The sequence below is a fragment of the Salmo trutta genome, chromosome 1 (assembly GCF_901001165.1).
Source record: "Salmo trutta chromosome 1, fSalTru1.1, whole genome shotgun sequence".
Taxonomy (NCBI): domain Eukaryota; kingdom Metazoa; phylum Chordata; class Actinopteri; order Salmoniformes; family Salmonidae; genus Salmo; species Salmo trutta.
Window position 1 is genome coordinate 51,955,600 of NC_042957.1, and position 13,632 is coordinate 51,969,231.

Consider the following 13,632-nt stretch of genomic DNA (forward strand, 5'->3'; position numbering starts at 1 on the left):
GGTTTTAATTGCAAGTGTGCCTGTAGCAGCGGCAGTACCAGAAACAGCTGGACTCATACTCAATACAGTAAGTACTGTTTATATGTTCCCTCTCCCTCCACTACAGTTGATGTGCTGAAGTGGTGTAACCCACAATACACACCCCCACAGCAGCTTTGTTTTTTTTGCCCCCATTCCCCATATCTTGCTCTTTCTATCCTGTTGCATCAGCTCCCTCCTTTTCTTCGTATCATCACTGTAGTGTGCACTGTCTCAGGTCTCTCTCTTCCTTGCATCAGTTGGCTCCACCCGTTTTCACTCACTGCATTGATCACAGAATCCCATTTTAGACAGTTTGAGAGAATATCTCCAACCGTGGTGGAGTTTTACACTATAAATACTTGGTATTCATTTAATCCAAAGCAAAAATGGAATAGTGTACAGAAATGCAAGTCCTCTTCAGTTGCTGGTTTATCCCGTTTTTCATGGAGGTCTCCTCAGAAGCAGTGTTCTGTGTGTATATGTTTATCACCTTAGTGGAAGCTGCCTGGCAGGTTGGTACTAGTAGTTGTGACATTACCTGGTCTTTCCCACCTTATCCTCTCTGTGCTGCTTGGGTATGCAGGGGAGCCCGTGGTGATTGATGAGTGGGCCGGGGAAGCGGAAATCTATCCCCTGGCTGCGGGGCGGGCCCTGTGATGGATGGCCCCTCAGAGCTATGCTCTGGGTTGGACTGATGGGCCACAGGCCTGAGAGAGAGCCCACTGTTGCCTGCCTGCCTGGGAGGGAGGGAGGGAGGGAGGGAGGGAGGGAGGGAGGGAGGGAGGGAGGGAGGGAGGGAGGGATGTGGAGGAAAAGGCAACAAGCAGTCCATAATATCGGCATTTCTCACCAAGCTGAAATTTCATCGGTGCTGTTATGAATGCAGCAGAGCAAACACCAGATGTAGGGAGTCCTTACTAAGGATCTTTTATCACCATGAATGCACAAAAGTATGACTTTGCTTAGAAAGTATCTCTATAGTGCTTATGAATAGTTCATAAAACCTTTATACGTTATTGTTTGGGACTATGCAGGGATATCAGGCAGACCATGTTGACTTTTACTTCTGGTTAATAACGACTTGACGGAACAGAATTGTAGCAGCAGAAACAGGTTAGTTAGTTAGACACTAGTTCTAAGTCACACAGTCAGCCACACTTTGAAAGGGCAGGTGAATGACTTTCTCACCACCAGTAGCATCCATTACATGCTTCACATCAATACGGATAAAACTTCAGCACTGTGTTCTTTTGTATATGCTGTACGGCTGACAGGGATTGTCTGTAAGTGTGGTTCTTCAACCAGGGAAGAAGCATGTTCAATGATGTCACATAGATTGGCTGTCCTCCTCTTTCTTGACTGTTTGCATTCTCCCTGCAGTATACACATATACTGAGGGGGGGGGGGGGAAATCGATGCACTTTTCTCAGTGAATGCGTGACACCTTGAATGTCAACATCAGCCGGAACATTGCTTTGTGTGGGAGAGACAGAATCCACACTGTCACACACACAGACATTAATCTGTTGGTAGAACCACCTCTGATTCCTCCTCTCTGAAGCCCCGGGCTGAACGTCTCACTGTAGCGAATAAGCTGAAAATCAATCACAATGATGCACAGAGTGTGGGTGGAACCTGACAGAAAATTAATATAATCTGTGTTGTTATTATCTCAAGAGATGGAGGGGGAAAACACTCCCTAGGCTCTGAGACGAGTTTGGTGGGAGGTACTGTATTAGTCCTGACAGTTCCAGCTCTGTGTACATAAACACCTAGCTCTTGTTGGAGTCGTACTGCCTGTTAGTGCTGACTTCGCCTTTGATAAACACATTATAGATGCTTCCACAGTGACCTGCTGCACTATTTATGAAGTCCCAAGGGATCTCCTGACAATTTCCTCAATGCAGCAAAGAATATGCTAACGAACGTCTGATGGAGGGAACTTTGCGACATTACATCCTGCTATTCAAATAGGTTCATAAATACGTCTTAGTACCGTGGTTAACCGCGGCCACTTTGTTTGTTCCTTTTACAGTTACAAGAATCAGCTCTTTATGAGGAGGCTCCTGTATTTTTTATTCAAATACAAAACACCCACGGTCTCACATGCACACACACATTGCTTCTCATCCGCAATATGTCAGTGGTTGCAGTCAATTTTGACTCGCCTGCCATCCAATATTGTGTGCTGCGGTGGGCCAAAGTTGTGATACATTTGCATGGATTAAATGTCAGCACCTGGTAGGGAGACGCGGCGGCAACCTTCATCCTGGCTTGGTCTGTTTCTTTTCACCAGCTCTATCCTCAGCAGTCATGGATAAGCAGAAAGGCAATGAAGGGGCCATTGACCCAGGAGGGAGGAAGAGAGAGGGAGAAGGAGCGGATTTTAAGTGACAGGGGCCAGGAGGACCACTGCTATCAGACAGAAAGCAGAGAAAGAGAGGGACAGAAAGATGAATCATCAGAAAGTGACTTCATTCTTGGCTGCAAAGCCTGCACGGGTCGCCTGCTGCAGAAGTCCCAGAGAGAGGGAGAGAGCAGAGATAAGTTGGAGAACTCTGATCCAGCAAACCTTATCTGCGGTCACTGCTCTTCAAGCTTCAGCACAAAACTCTCCCTGCCTGTTTTTGTCAAGATTTTACCCATCACAGAGAGTTGGTGCATCTGATCACTCTGATCACTCTAAGCTTGACACAACATATGTTTGGGCTTCTCCAGAACTGTGCTAAATGTACAATATGTTAGCAAAATTGCTTGTTTATCTAAACAAGCTTGATGTGTTTGGACTTGCCATCCCCAGGCACACGGACAAAAAGTTACAAAGAACACGTATGCAGAATCCACATCAGCATATTTCCACTAAATGTGGATTTAGGCCAACATTCTCTTACTCAGTAGTCCAACTCTCTGGCTCCATGCTGCTGCTGGAGAGGCCTGTGTCTCCACCACTGTTGGCTTAACCTCCTTTTTCATCTCACTAAATATCTTTCTCAAACCTTTGCCCATCTTCTCCATCTCGTTTAACTCCTCCCTCTATTCTCCCTCACACTGGGAAGTGCTGCAGTGCAACATAGCGGTGCTTAAGAAAGATACACTACATGACCAAAAGTATGTGGACACCTGCTTGTCAAACATCTCATTCCAAAATCATGGGCATTAATATGGAGTTGGTCCCCCCTTTGCTGCTATAACAGCCTCCACTCTTCTTGAAAGGCTTTCCACCAGAAGTTGGAACATTCCTGCGGGGACTTGCTTCCATTCAGCAACAAGAGCATTAGTGAGGTCGGGCACTGATGTTTGGTGATTAGGCCTGGCTTGCTCGGTGTTCCAATTCATCCCAAAGGCATCGATGGGGTTGAGGTCAGGGGTCTGTGCAGGCCAGTCAAGTTCTTCCACACAGGAAAGGGCCTTCCCCAAACATTTGGCACAAAGTTGGAAGCACAGAATCGTCTAGAATGTCATTGCATGCTGTAATGTTAAGATTTCCCTTCACTGGACCTAGCCTGAACCATGAAAAACATCCCCAGACCATTATTCCTCCTCCACCAAACTTTACAGTTGGCACTATGCATGGGGGCTGGTAGCGTTCTCCTGGCATCCATCAAACCCAGATTCGTCCGTCGGATTGCCAGATGATGAAACGTCCAAACGCGTTTCCACTGCTCCAGAGTCCAATGGCATCGAGCATTACACCACCCCAGCCAACGCTTGGCATTGCAAATGGTGATTTTAGGCTTGTGTGCGGCTGCTCGGCCATGGAAACCCATTTCATGAAGCTCCCGTCAAATAGTTATTGTGCTGACGTTGCTTCTAGAGGCAGTTTGGAACTCGGTAGTGACTGTTGCAACCGAGGAGCTACGCGCTTCAGCACTCGGCGGTCCCATTCTGTGAGCTTGTGTTGTCTACCACTTTGCGGCTGAGCCGTTGTTTCTCCTCTACCTTTTTCACTTCACAGTAACAGCACTTACAGTTGACCGGGGCAGCTCTAGCAGGGCAGAAATTTGACAAACTGACTTGTTGGAAAGGTGGCATCCTATGACAGTGCCACGTTGAAAGTCACTGAGCTTATCAGTATGGGCCATTCTACTGCCAATGTTTGTCTATGGAGATTGCATGGCTGTGTGCTAGATTTTATACATCTGTCAGCAACGGCTGTGGCTGAAATAGCCGAATCCACTAATTTGAAGGAGTTTCCACATAATTTTGAATATATAGTGTAAATTGAGGAGGTAAGCGTGTTATCTTCTGACACCAAGTTCAATTGAATGAGAAAGCAGAGAGTGAGATTTGGGGGAGAGATGAGAGATGGGGTGACAGTGAAAAAGAGAACAATAGATCAAGAGGGCCAAAGAGAATGTGTGTGTTTGGATAGAATGTAGGGGAGAGTACTGTCTCTGCTCATTTGCCCCCAGGCAGGATGATTTCCCTCGTGAAAGGCAATCAAATAAAACTCTATGAAGAAGAAATCACAACAGAAATTCACTTTTGGAGGACCTGAATTGGTGTGTTTTTCTAACCCCAGACAGGGTAGCGTAGAGCCTGCCGCCCGCGTTTCTGGAGGATCGGGCTATACGGTCTGTTTTCCCATGCGGCTCTATCTCATCAAGCCAACGTTTGACATCTCTCTGCTCTTTTCGTGGCGCATAATTGCAATTATATGCTGTGTAGAATGTAGATGTCATGTGGTTTACCAGTTGGCCTCTTCTTAGAGGAGCTACGTACCTGGTTTAAGCTGTTGATTGTTTCAGTGTTTAAAACTGACCTCTGTACCGTGGCAATTTAACACAGAGCTGCTGAAATGACTAATTGGCCACACACTTAGGCTGCGTTTACACAGGCATGTCATAGTCCGTGTATGTAGGTGGCAGGGAAGTCAGGCGCAGGAAAAAACAGAGTGGTTTAAAAATTGAATATTTATTTCCAAAAAACCAACGTAGAAAAGAATCCGGGTGAAACAATAACCCGTCGCACACCGATATAGAACCAACACGTACATAACAAACAAACAATCACCGACAGAGAAATGAGGGGAAGCAGAGGGTTAAATACACAACATATAATTACTGGGATATGAAACAGGTGTGTAAAGAGACCAGACAAAACCAATGGAAAATGAAAAACTGATCAATGGTGGCTAGAAGGCCGGCGACGTCGACCGCCGAACACCACCCAAACAAGGAGGGGCATCAACTTCAGTAGAAGTCGTGACAGTACCCCCCCCCCTGACGCGCGGCTCCAGCAGTGCGTCGACACCGGCCTCGGGGACGACCCGGAGGGCGAGGCGCCGGGCGATCCGGATGGAGACGATGGAACTCGCTCAGCATGGAAGGATCTAACGCGTCCTCCACCGGAACCCAGCATCTCTCCTCCGGACCGTACCCCTCCCAGTCCACGAGGTACTGAAGACCCCTCGCCCGACGTCTCGAATCCAGGATGGATCGAACGGAGTACGCCGGGGCCCCCTCAATGTCCAGAGGGGGCGGAGGAACCTCCCGCACCTCGGCCTCCTGGAGCGGGCCAGCCACCACCGGCCTGAGGAGAGACACATGGAACGAGGGGTTAATGCGGTAATTGGGGGGAAGCTTTAACCTATAACATACCTCGTTCAATCTCCTCAGGACTTTAAACGGCCCCACAAACCGCGGACTCAGCTTCCGGCAGGGCAGGCGGAGGGGCAGGTTTCGGGTCGAGAGCCAGACCCTGTCCCCCGGTGCAAACACCGGGGCCTCACTGCGGCGACGGTCTGCACCAGCTTTTTGACGTTGTACGGCACGCTGAAGGCGGACGTGAGCTGCGTCCCAGGTCTCCTCCGCGCGCCGGAACCAGTGGTCCACCGCAGGAGCCTCGGTCTGGCTCTGATGCCAAGGGGCCAGAACCGGCTGATAACCTAACACACACTGAAACGGAGTGAGGTTAGTGGAGGAGTGGCGGGGCGAGTTCTGAGCCATCTCTGCCCAGGGCACAAACTCCGCCCACTCGCCCGGCCGATCCTGGCAATAAGACCTCAGAAACCTGCCCACATCCTGATTAACTCTCTCCACCTGCCCGTTACTTTCGGGGTGAAAACCCGAGGTAAGGCTAACCGAGACCCCCAGACGTTCCATGAACGCCTTCCAAACCCTTGACGTGAACTGGGGCCCTCGATCAGACACTATATCCTCAGGCATTGTAGTGCCGAAAGACGTGTGTAAACAGAGCCTCCGCCGTCTGTAGGGCCGTAGGGAGACCGGGCAAAGGGAGGAGACGACAGGACTTAGAAAAGCAATCCGCAACGACCAGGATCGTGGTGTTACCTTGTGATGGTGGAAGATCGGTTATAAAATCCACCGACAAGTGCGACCACTGCCGCTGTGGAACGGGTAAGGGTTGTAACTTACCCCTGGGTAGGTGTCTAGGAGCCTTGCACTGGGCGCACACCGAGCAGGAGGAAACATAAACCCTCACGTCCTTAGCTAAGGTGGGCCACCAGTATTTCCCACTAAGAGAGCGCATTGTCCGACCAATGCACCACAGGATGACCAGAGGAGGGTGACGTGTGAGCCCAGTAGATCAATCGGTCGCGGACAGCGGACGGAACGTACAGACGCCCAGCTGGACACTGAGGGGGAACGGGCTCTGCACGTGACGCCCGCTCAATGTCCGCGTCCAGCTCCCAGACCACTGGTGCCACCAAACAAGAGGCTGGGATGATGGGAGTGGGATCCATGGACCGCTCCTCTGTGTCATACAGCCGGGACAGTGCGTCTGCCTTGACGTTCTGGGAACCTTGTCTATAAGTGAGGGTAAACACAAAACGGGTGAAAAACAGGGCCCACCTTGCCTGGCGAGGATTCAGTCTCCTCGCCTCCCGGATGTACTCCAGATTGCGGTGGACAGTCCAGATGAGAAAAGGGTGTTTAGCCCCCTCAAGCCAGTGTCTGAACACCTTCAGAGCCTTGACGACAGCCAACAGCTCCCTGTCCCCCACATCATAGTTTTGCTCCGCCGGGCTGAGCTTCTTCGAGAAAAAGGCACAGGGGCGGAGCTTAGGTGGCGTACCTGAACGCTGAGAGAGCACAGCTCTTATCCCAGCCTCAGATGCGTCCACCTCCACTATGAATTGCAGAGAGGGATCCGGATGAGCCAACACAGGAGCCGAGGTAAACAGAGCCTTCAGTTTCCTAAACGCCCTATCCGCCCCAGCTGACCACTGCAAGCGCACCGGACCCCCCTTCAGCAGTGAGGTAATGGGAGCAGCTATCTGACCAAAACCCCGGATAAATCTCCGGTAGTAATTGGCAAACCCTAAAAATTGCTGCACCTCCTTTACCGTGGTGGGAGTCGGCCAATTATGCACGGCTGTAATACGGTCACTCTCCATCTCCACTCCTGACGTAGATAGGCGATATCCTAAGAAAGAGACGGACTGTTTAAAGAACAAGCATTTCTCAGCCTTGACATACAGGTCATGCTCCAACAGGCGACCAAGCACTTTGCGCACCAGGGACACATGCTCGGCGCGTGTAGCGGAGTAAATCAGAATGTCATCGATATACACCACTACACCCTGCCCATGCAGGTCCCTGAAAATCTCATCGACAAAAGATTGGAAGACTGATGGAGCATTTTTTAACCCATACAGCATGACAAGGTACTCATAATGCCCTGAGGTGGTACTAAATGCTGTCTTCCACTCGTCTCCATCTCGGATACGCACCAGGTTATACGCACTCCTGAGATCCAGTTTTGTGAAGAAGCGCGCGCCGTGCATTAATTTAATCACCGGGGCGATCAGAGGTAGCTGGTAACTGTACCCCACTGTAATTTTATTAAGACCTCGATAATCAATGCACGGTCGCAGACCCCCATCCTTCTTCTTCACAAAAAAGAAACTCGAGGAGACGGGTGAGATGGAGGGCCTAATGTATCCCTGACGCAGGGATTCGGAAACATATGTCTCCATAGCCACCGTCTCTGCTTGCGACAGGGGATACACGTGACTCTTGGGAAGTGCAGCGTCTGCCATGAGATTTATCGCACAATCCCCCTGTCGATGAGGTGGTAATTGAGTCGCCCTCTTTTTACAGAAGGCGAGAGCCAAATCGGCATATTCAGGGGAATGTGCCCGGTGGAGACCTGGTCTGGACTTTCCACCGTAGTAGCACCAACGGAAACCCCTACACACCTACCTGAGCACTCTCGCGATCACCCCGTAAGAGCCCTCTGTGGCCAAGAAAAAGTGGGGTTATGACTAGTTAACCAGGGAAGACCCAGCACCACCGGATACGCAGGAGTGTCGATAAGGAAAATACTAATTTTCTCCTTGTGACCCCCCTGCGTTACCATAGTCAATGGAGCCGTGGCCTCCCTAATCAACCCTGACCCTAATGGTCGACTATCTAAGGTGTGAATGGGAAAAGGTACTTTCACCGGTACAATAGGGATCCCTAAACTATGAGCCAACGTTTGATCAATAAAGTTCCCAGCCGCGCCTGAATCTACTAGTGCCTTATGCTGCGAATGAGGCGCTCACCCGCCACTCTGCCCTCAGGTGGATGGTCGAAGACTGCCCGGAAACGGCGGATGAACTCCTCATATTGGTCCAACGCCGTATCTCCTCCTTCAACCATAGCGCTGGCCCATTCCAGGGCTCTCCCGGTGAGGCACGAGACGAGGGCGAAAATCTTCTCTCGGTCTGATGGGACTGGGTGGACCGTGGCCAGAGAAAGTTCTAATTGGAGCAGGAAACCCCGGCAGTTGGCAGTACTTCCGTCGTAACCCCGAAGCATGGCTAGACGGATACCACCCGGTTCAGGTTGACAAGGGGTGTTGTGGATCGACCCCGGTTGGGCTGGTGGAGGCGCTGGCTGAATCTCCCGTCTCTCTAAGCGGTCCATCAGCTGAACAGCGCGATCCATAGCAGCGCATAGATGTAATAGTCTCTCTGCATTCTTCTGGATGCGCTCCTCCACCTCCCTGTCTGGGATCTCTTCTCCTGCTGACTTCAAAAAATTGGTCGGTGATTCTGTCATAGTCCGTGTATGTAGGTGGCAGGGAAGTCAGACGCAGGAAAAAACAGAGTGGTTTAAAAATGGAATATTTATTTCCAAAAAACCAACGTAGAAAAGAATCCGGGTGAAACAATAACCCGTCACACCGATATAGAACCAACACGTACATAACAAACAAACAATCACCAACAGAGAAATGAGGGGAAGCAGAGGGTTAAATACACAACATATAATTACTGGGATATGAAACAGGTGTGTAAAGAGACCAGACAAAACCAATGGAAAATGAAAAACTGATCAATGGTGGCTAGAAGGCCGGCGACGTCGACCGCCGAACACCACCCGAACAAGGAGGGGCATCAACTTCAGTAGAAGTCGTGACAAGCAGCACAATTGTAATCTGTTTTTCACTAATTGGTATTTTGACCGATCCCATCAGATCTTTTCACATCAGATCTTTGTCAGAACTGATCTGAATGATCAAAAGATCAATTAGGGAAAAAAGTATCAGAATTGGGCTGCCTGTGTAAACGCATTCATTCCCTACTCTACTCTCTCCTCTAGTCATACAGTAACCTCCGTTCCAATGACACACGTACATGCATGCACGCAAACCACCCAGAGGCTAGAGGACCCATTACTGTTCTGTTGAAGGAAACATGTGAATCAGCTTACCATAAATTAGTGCACAGACTGCCATCCATCATTTGAAGTCCCCAAGCAGCCTGTCATACATACATGGCATCATTTTATTATCACTGGGGCGGTAAAAAAACTTTCCATCAAAGGTTGCAGAAGCGGTGACATAAAATATCTTCTGCGATGTAGATGATGTTGTCTAGCTGCCGGTTGTTCTCTGAGATGGAACGAGAGGGCAGAGATTTCTACTGCTAGCTAGTTGGATGAGACAGGCCAGCTCTCGCCTGGGGAGCGCTAGTTTGTCTGGCAGCGATGGCGAGGGGAGTAGAGCAGTCTGGGTAGAGTGGCGGGTGACTGGACGTGTGATGTGGCTCTGTGTGTGAGTGTGTGTCTCTGTCTCTGTGTGTGTGTGTGAGTGCATGCATGCGTGTCAGGAGGGATGGAGGGATGGAGGGATGCCCAGACCTAAGTTGTTTCTGGGAAAAGGGGCTGCATGGAGGAGGGAGTGCCACAGTTGTTCAAAACGTCTCGGCTATTTCGTTTTTTTTTATGAACATAAAGTGATCATATGAGACAAACTGCTCGGCGAGCTGGACTGTGAAAAGCATCAAACTCACCATTATTTTGAGTGGACAGCAGGTGTGTGCTGTAATCTGCCTTGTAGCACTGCAGACAGACCTACAGTATCTGGACACTTTCACTGTATGTAGGAAATTAGACTGTGGTCAACTCAGTGTTAATGCTTCTGACTACAGAAAAATGTACATACCAGTCAATTCATGTACTTTTCCGGCACCAACCATTTATCAACCAATCAAATCCCACGTTTTCGAGTTAAGCACATTCATATATGTCACCAAATCAGAAAAGTTCTAGTATTTCGGTTAGAGATGCACTGTAATGAAGTGACTTCTAATTAAGCCTCATTTCAGGACAGCTCTCTCCATGTTAGTTCAGAGCAGAGTGAGGTACTTTGTGTACTGGCTAAGGGTCCTCTCAGTAGGCCCACTAAGCACTTCAATTTCCCTCTAATTTTGCAGCCTCTTTGTCTGAGGATAAACACCAAAGCTGTGAAATATCCACTGAATGCACTGGGCTTTATGTAACTCACGCTCGTTGGATGGAAAGCCCCATTCTGACTCTACAAAAGAATGTTTTCAAGGAGGGAGAGCGGATATTAGGACTAGATCAGGGCTGCTGAAAGATGAGTAGAGGACCCATGGCGTTCTACAGTACAACGAGCGGATTGAGCTTTGTGTGTTTGGTGGGGGGTTGAGTGAGAGGTTGTTTGTTTGGACTGGAGGAGGGAGATGGATGAGTCGGTTGCATTTGTGGCTCGGAGCTGCTGAGTGAAGTAGTCCCGTATGTGCCTGGGTATAAATAATTATCCTCAATGTTCTGCGTCAACAAGCTGACATACTTTCATCTCTGCGTTCCGAGGTTCAGAAAATAGATCTGGGTGTTGCTCTAAACAGCAGACAGGATCCGCAACTGTACAACCATGAGACTTGATAAGGAACGGAGTTGTTGTCAGTGTTACCGGGGTCTATATTCATGTTACAGGCATATGCAGTACCTGGTGGTTTATGGGAATACTGGCCCACATGAAACAGTACATGAGAGGATAAAGCCTTGGTTTGTCAAGATACTGTAACTGCAAAAGACAACATCTCCTATGCTGTTTGATCATTATGAAGGCATAGTCTCTGTCCTCTATAGTTTCCGAACATTTTAATTGATTCAAGACATTTCTATACTTATTGCAGTTCGCGTTGTTGTATAAGACTCCATGTAGTGTTTATGGGACGTAGCTGCCAGAGAAAACGGAATGTGTCTGAGTCTTGCTGTAGTATACTAGCTCTACTCTGTTTATTAGTCTGGGGCTCTTGATGAAAAGCCATGTCGCTCACCATTCTCACTGTGTTCAATTTTCAGTTATTACGCAGAAATTAAACATGGCTGTCACTTTACCTTGCCAATGAGCTCCATCATGTTACGGGGGGGGGGGGGGGGGGGGGAGATCACACACTTTGCGTCTGTCTCCTGCTGTGAATGATTCTCCCCTACACATCCCCTCGTTCCCTCAGTTCCTCTGTCTCCAAACTCTTCTGTTCATTATTTTCATTTTCCCCACCATCTAATGAAGTAAATCAACCCAAGCCTTCACCAAGAGGGAAAAAAACAACAACAGACTGGTTAAAATACCCCAAAGCCTTCCTGCCGAAAGAGGAATAGTTTGGGACTCATCAAAGATTTACTGGCTGTGACTTTTTATATTTATTTCTGCCCGCCTCTGTTTTGCATATGAGTTTGTTTTCCTCCTCCGCTCCCATGCTGATAGATCCCCTCCCAGACAAGTCTGGTTTCCACAGTGATGTGGCTGCTATTGCCTCTGCTCAGTATATGCATAGCCTAATGCTCAGTTTTGTATGAGGGGTGGTGAGTCCCCTAAGCCTCGCGGCTGGGACTGCAGTCTGACAGAAAGGGCTATCTGAAATGGCATTATTGTTTCATTATTAAGCACATCTGGAAACAGTTCTACATTAATTAAGCAAATACCTGCTGCAGTAAACCTGATGATTACTTTAATCACCAAATACTGACATCCAAATGAAAGTTTCATATTTCCTCGTCATGCTTTGAACTTTTCAGCAATAGCTAGTATTAATAATTTGAATGTTTCATCAGAGTCCTTTAAAACATGAATGATTCATCTCATATTCAGGATTCCATCATTTCTGATCAAATTCCCCATAACTTATGTCCACCTTCCACTACACTTCCAGGACCCAGGCGTGTGTGCGCGCACACACACACACACACACACACACACAGACACACACACACACACACACACACACACACACACACACACACACACACACACACACACACACACACACACACACACACACACACACACACACACACAGGTCTCCTGCCCCACCTCCTTCGTTCCCCAGGGATGGAGGAAGGACAGACCCACTGTATGTGTTATTTCTGCTGCTGAGAGGTCAGGAAGTTATTAACAAGTTCATGAATGTGGCCGTCCTTCTCATTTCCTACCTATTATTGTTCCATTACCCTGTACTGTGTGGATACATGTAATTACACATTTATTCTCAATAGTAAAAAGTACAATTATACAATAGCAGTATTTATCTGAAGGCAGCTTACAGCCAAGACTGTATGAGGCTTTTAGTCCAGTTGTCCTTGATGGTCTGGCTTTAACTGTTCTGTTCTGCTTCCATTCTGTCTGTGTTCTCAGTGTTCTGGTCTTGTGTCAGTGAATCATGAAGACTGTGTCTACCCACTGCCTAACTAACTACTCCCTTCTCCCTACCTCCTCCACTGTTCCTGTGTCTCTGAACATACAGCAAGGGATGTGCCCCTTGTAACCATACTGCCTAAGAGCTGCACTGGGTGTCCTAAAGACACTGATATGGAGCAGCAGCTGAAGAGCAATGAGGAAGTAGACCAGAGGTGAATCCCAAACCACCCCCTCGCCCCTACCAACTCGCTCAGAGGGCTTTCCGTTGTCACGGGTTGCCGACGAAACTCTGAGGGTGACTTCCAGAGAGTGGTGAGGAGATCAATAAACCCATCAACTTTGGGACACACTCTTGACTTGAATGAAGCAAGCATGAAATTCAAATGAACAAATCCCCCAGTATATAAACCTCAGTAAGAGTTAAACCTTTAATTTGGAGGTATTTGTGTCAAGTCTCAAAATCAGACATAAACTAACGCATGTGGAATATAATCAGGCACGCCTCTCAATTAAAAAAAATGTAATTGAACAAAAATGTAATCGAACATATCGCAGTGCATGTCAGGATAGTACTTCGCTCTGAAGCCTGCAGCCTTGCTGGTTCATGTCTATCTGGGGGTCTAATTAGCCCCTACACTCTTGATAATGTTCACTCCCTCAGCTTTGGGACACTTGTGTAAATGGTGAAGGGGTTGAGCCTGTGTGTGTGTG

General features: G+C 48.4%; 1 protein-coding gene across 1 annotated transcript in view; it reads right to left on the reverse strand.

Moving 5' to 3' along the window:
* Nucleotides 1-555: 555 nt before the first annotated feature.
* LOC115194565 (noelin-2-like) overlaps nt 556-13,632 on the reverse strand; it is a 56,311-nt gene continuing 43,234 nt past the window's right edge. Inside the window, exon 6 of the mRNA XM_029754398.1 lies at nt 556-758. Coding sequence (XP_029610258.1) covers nt 556-758 — 203 coding nt within the window. The remainder of the gene's footprint in view (nt 759-13,632) is intronic.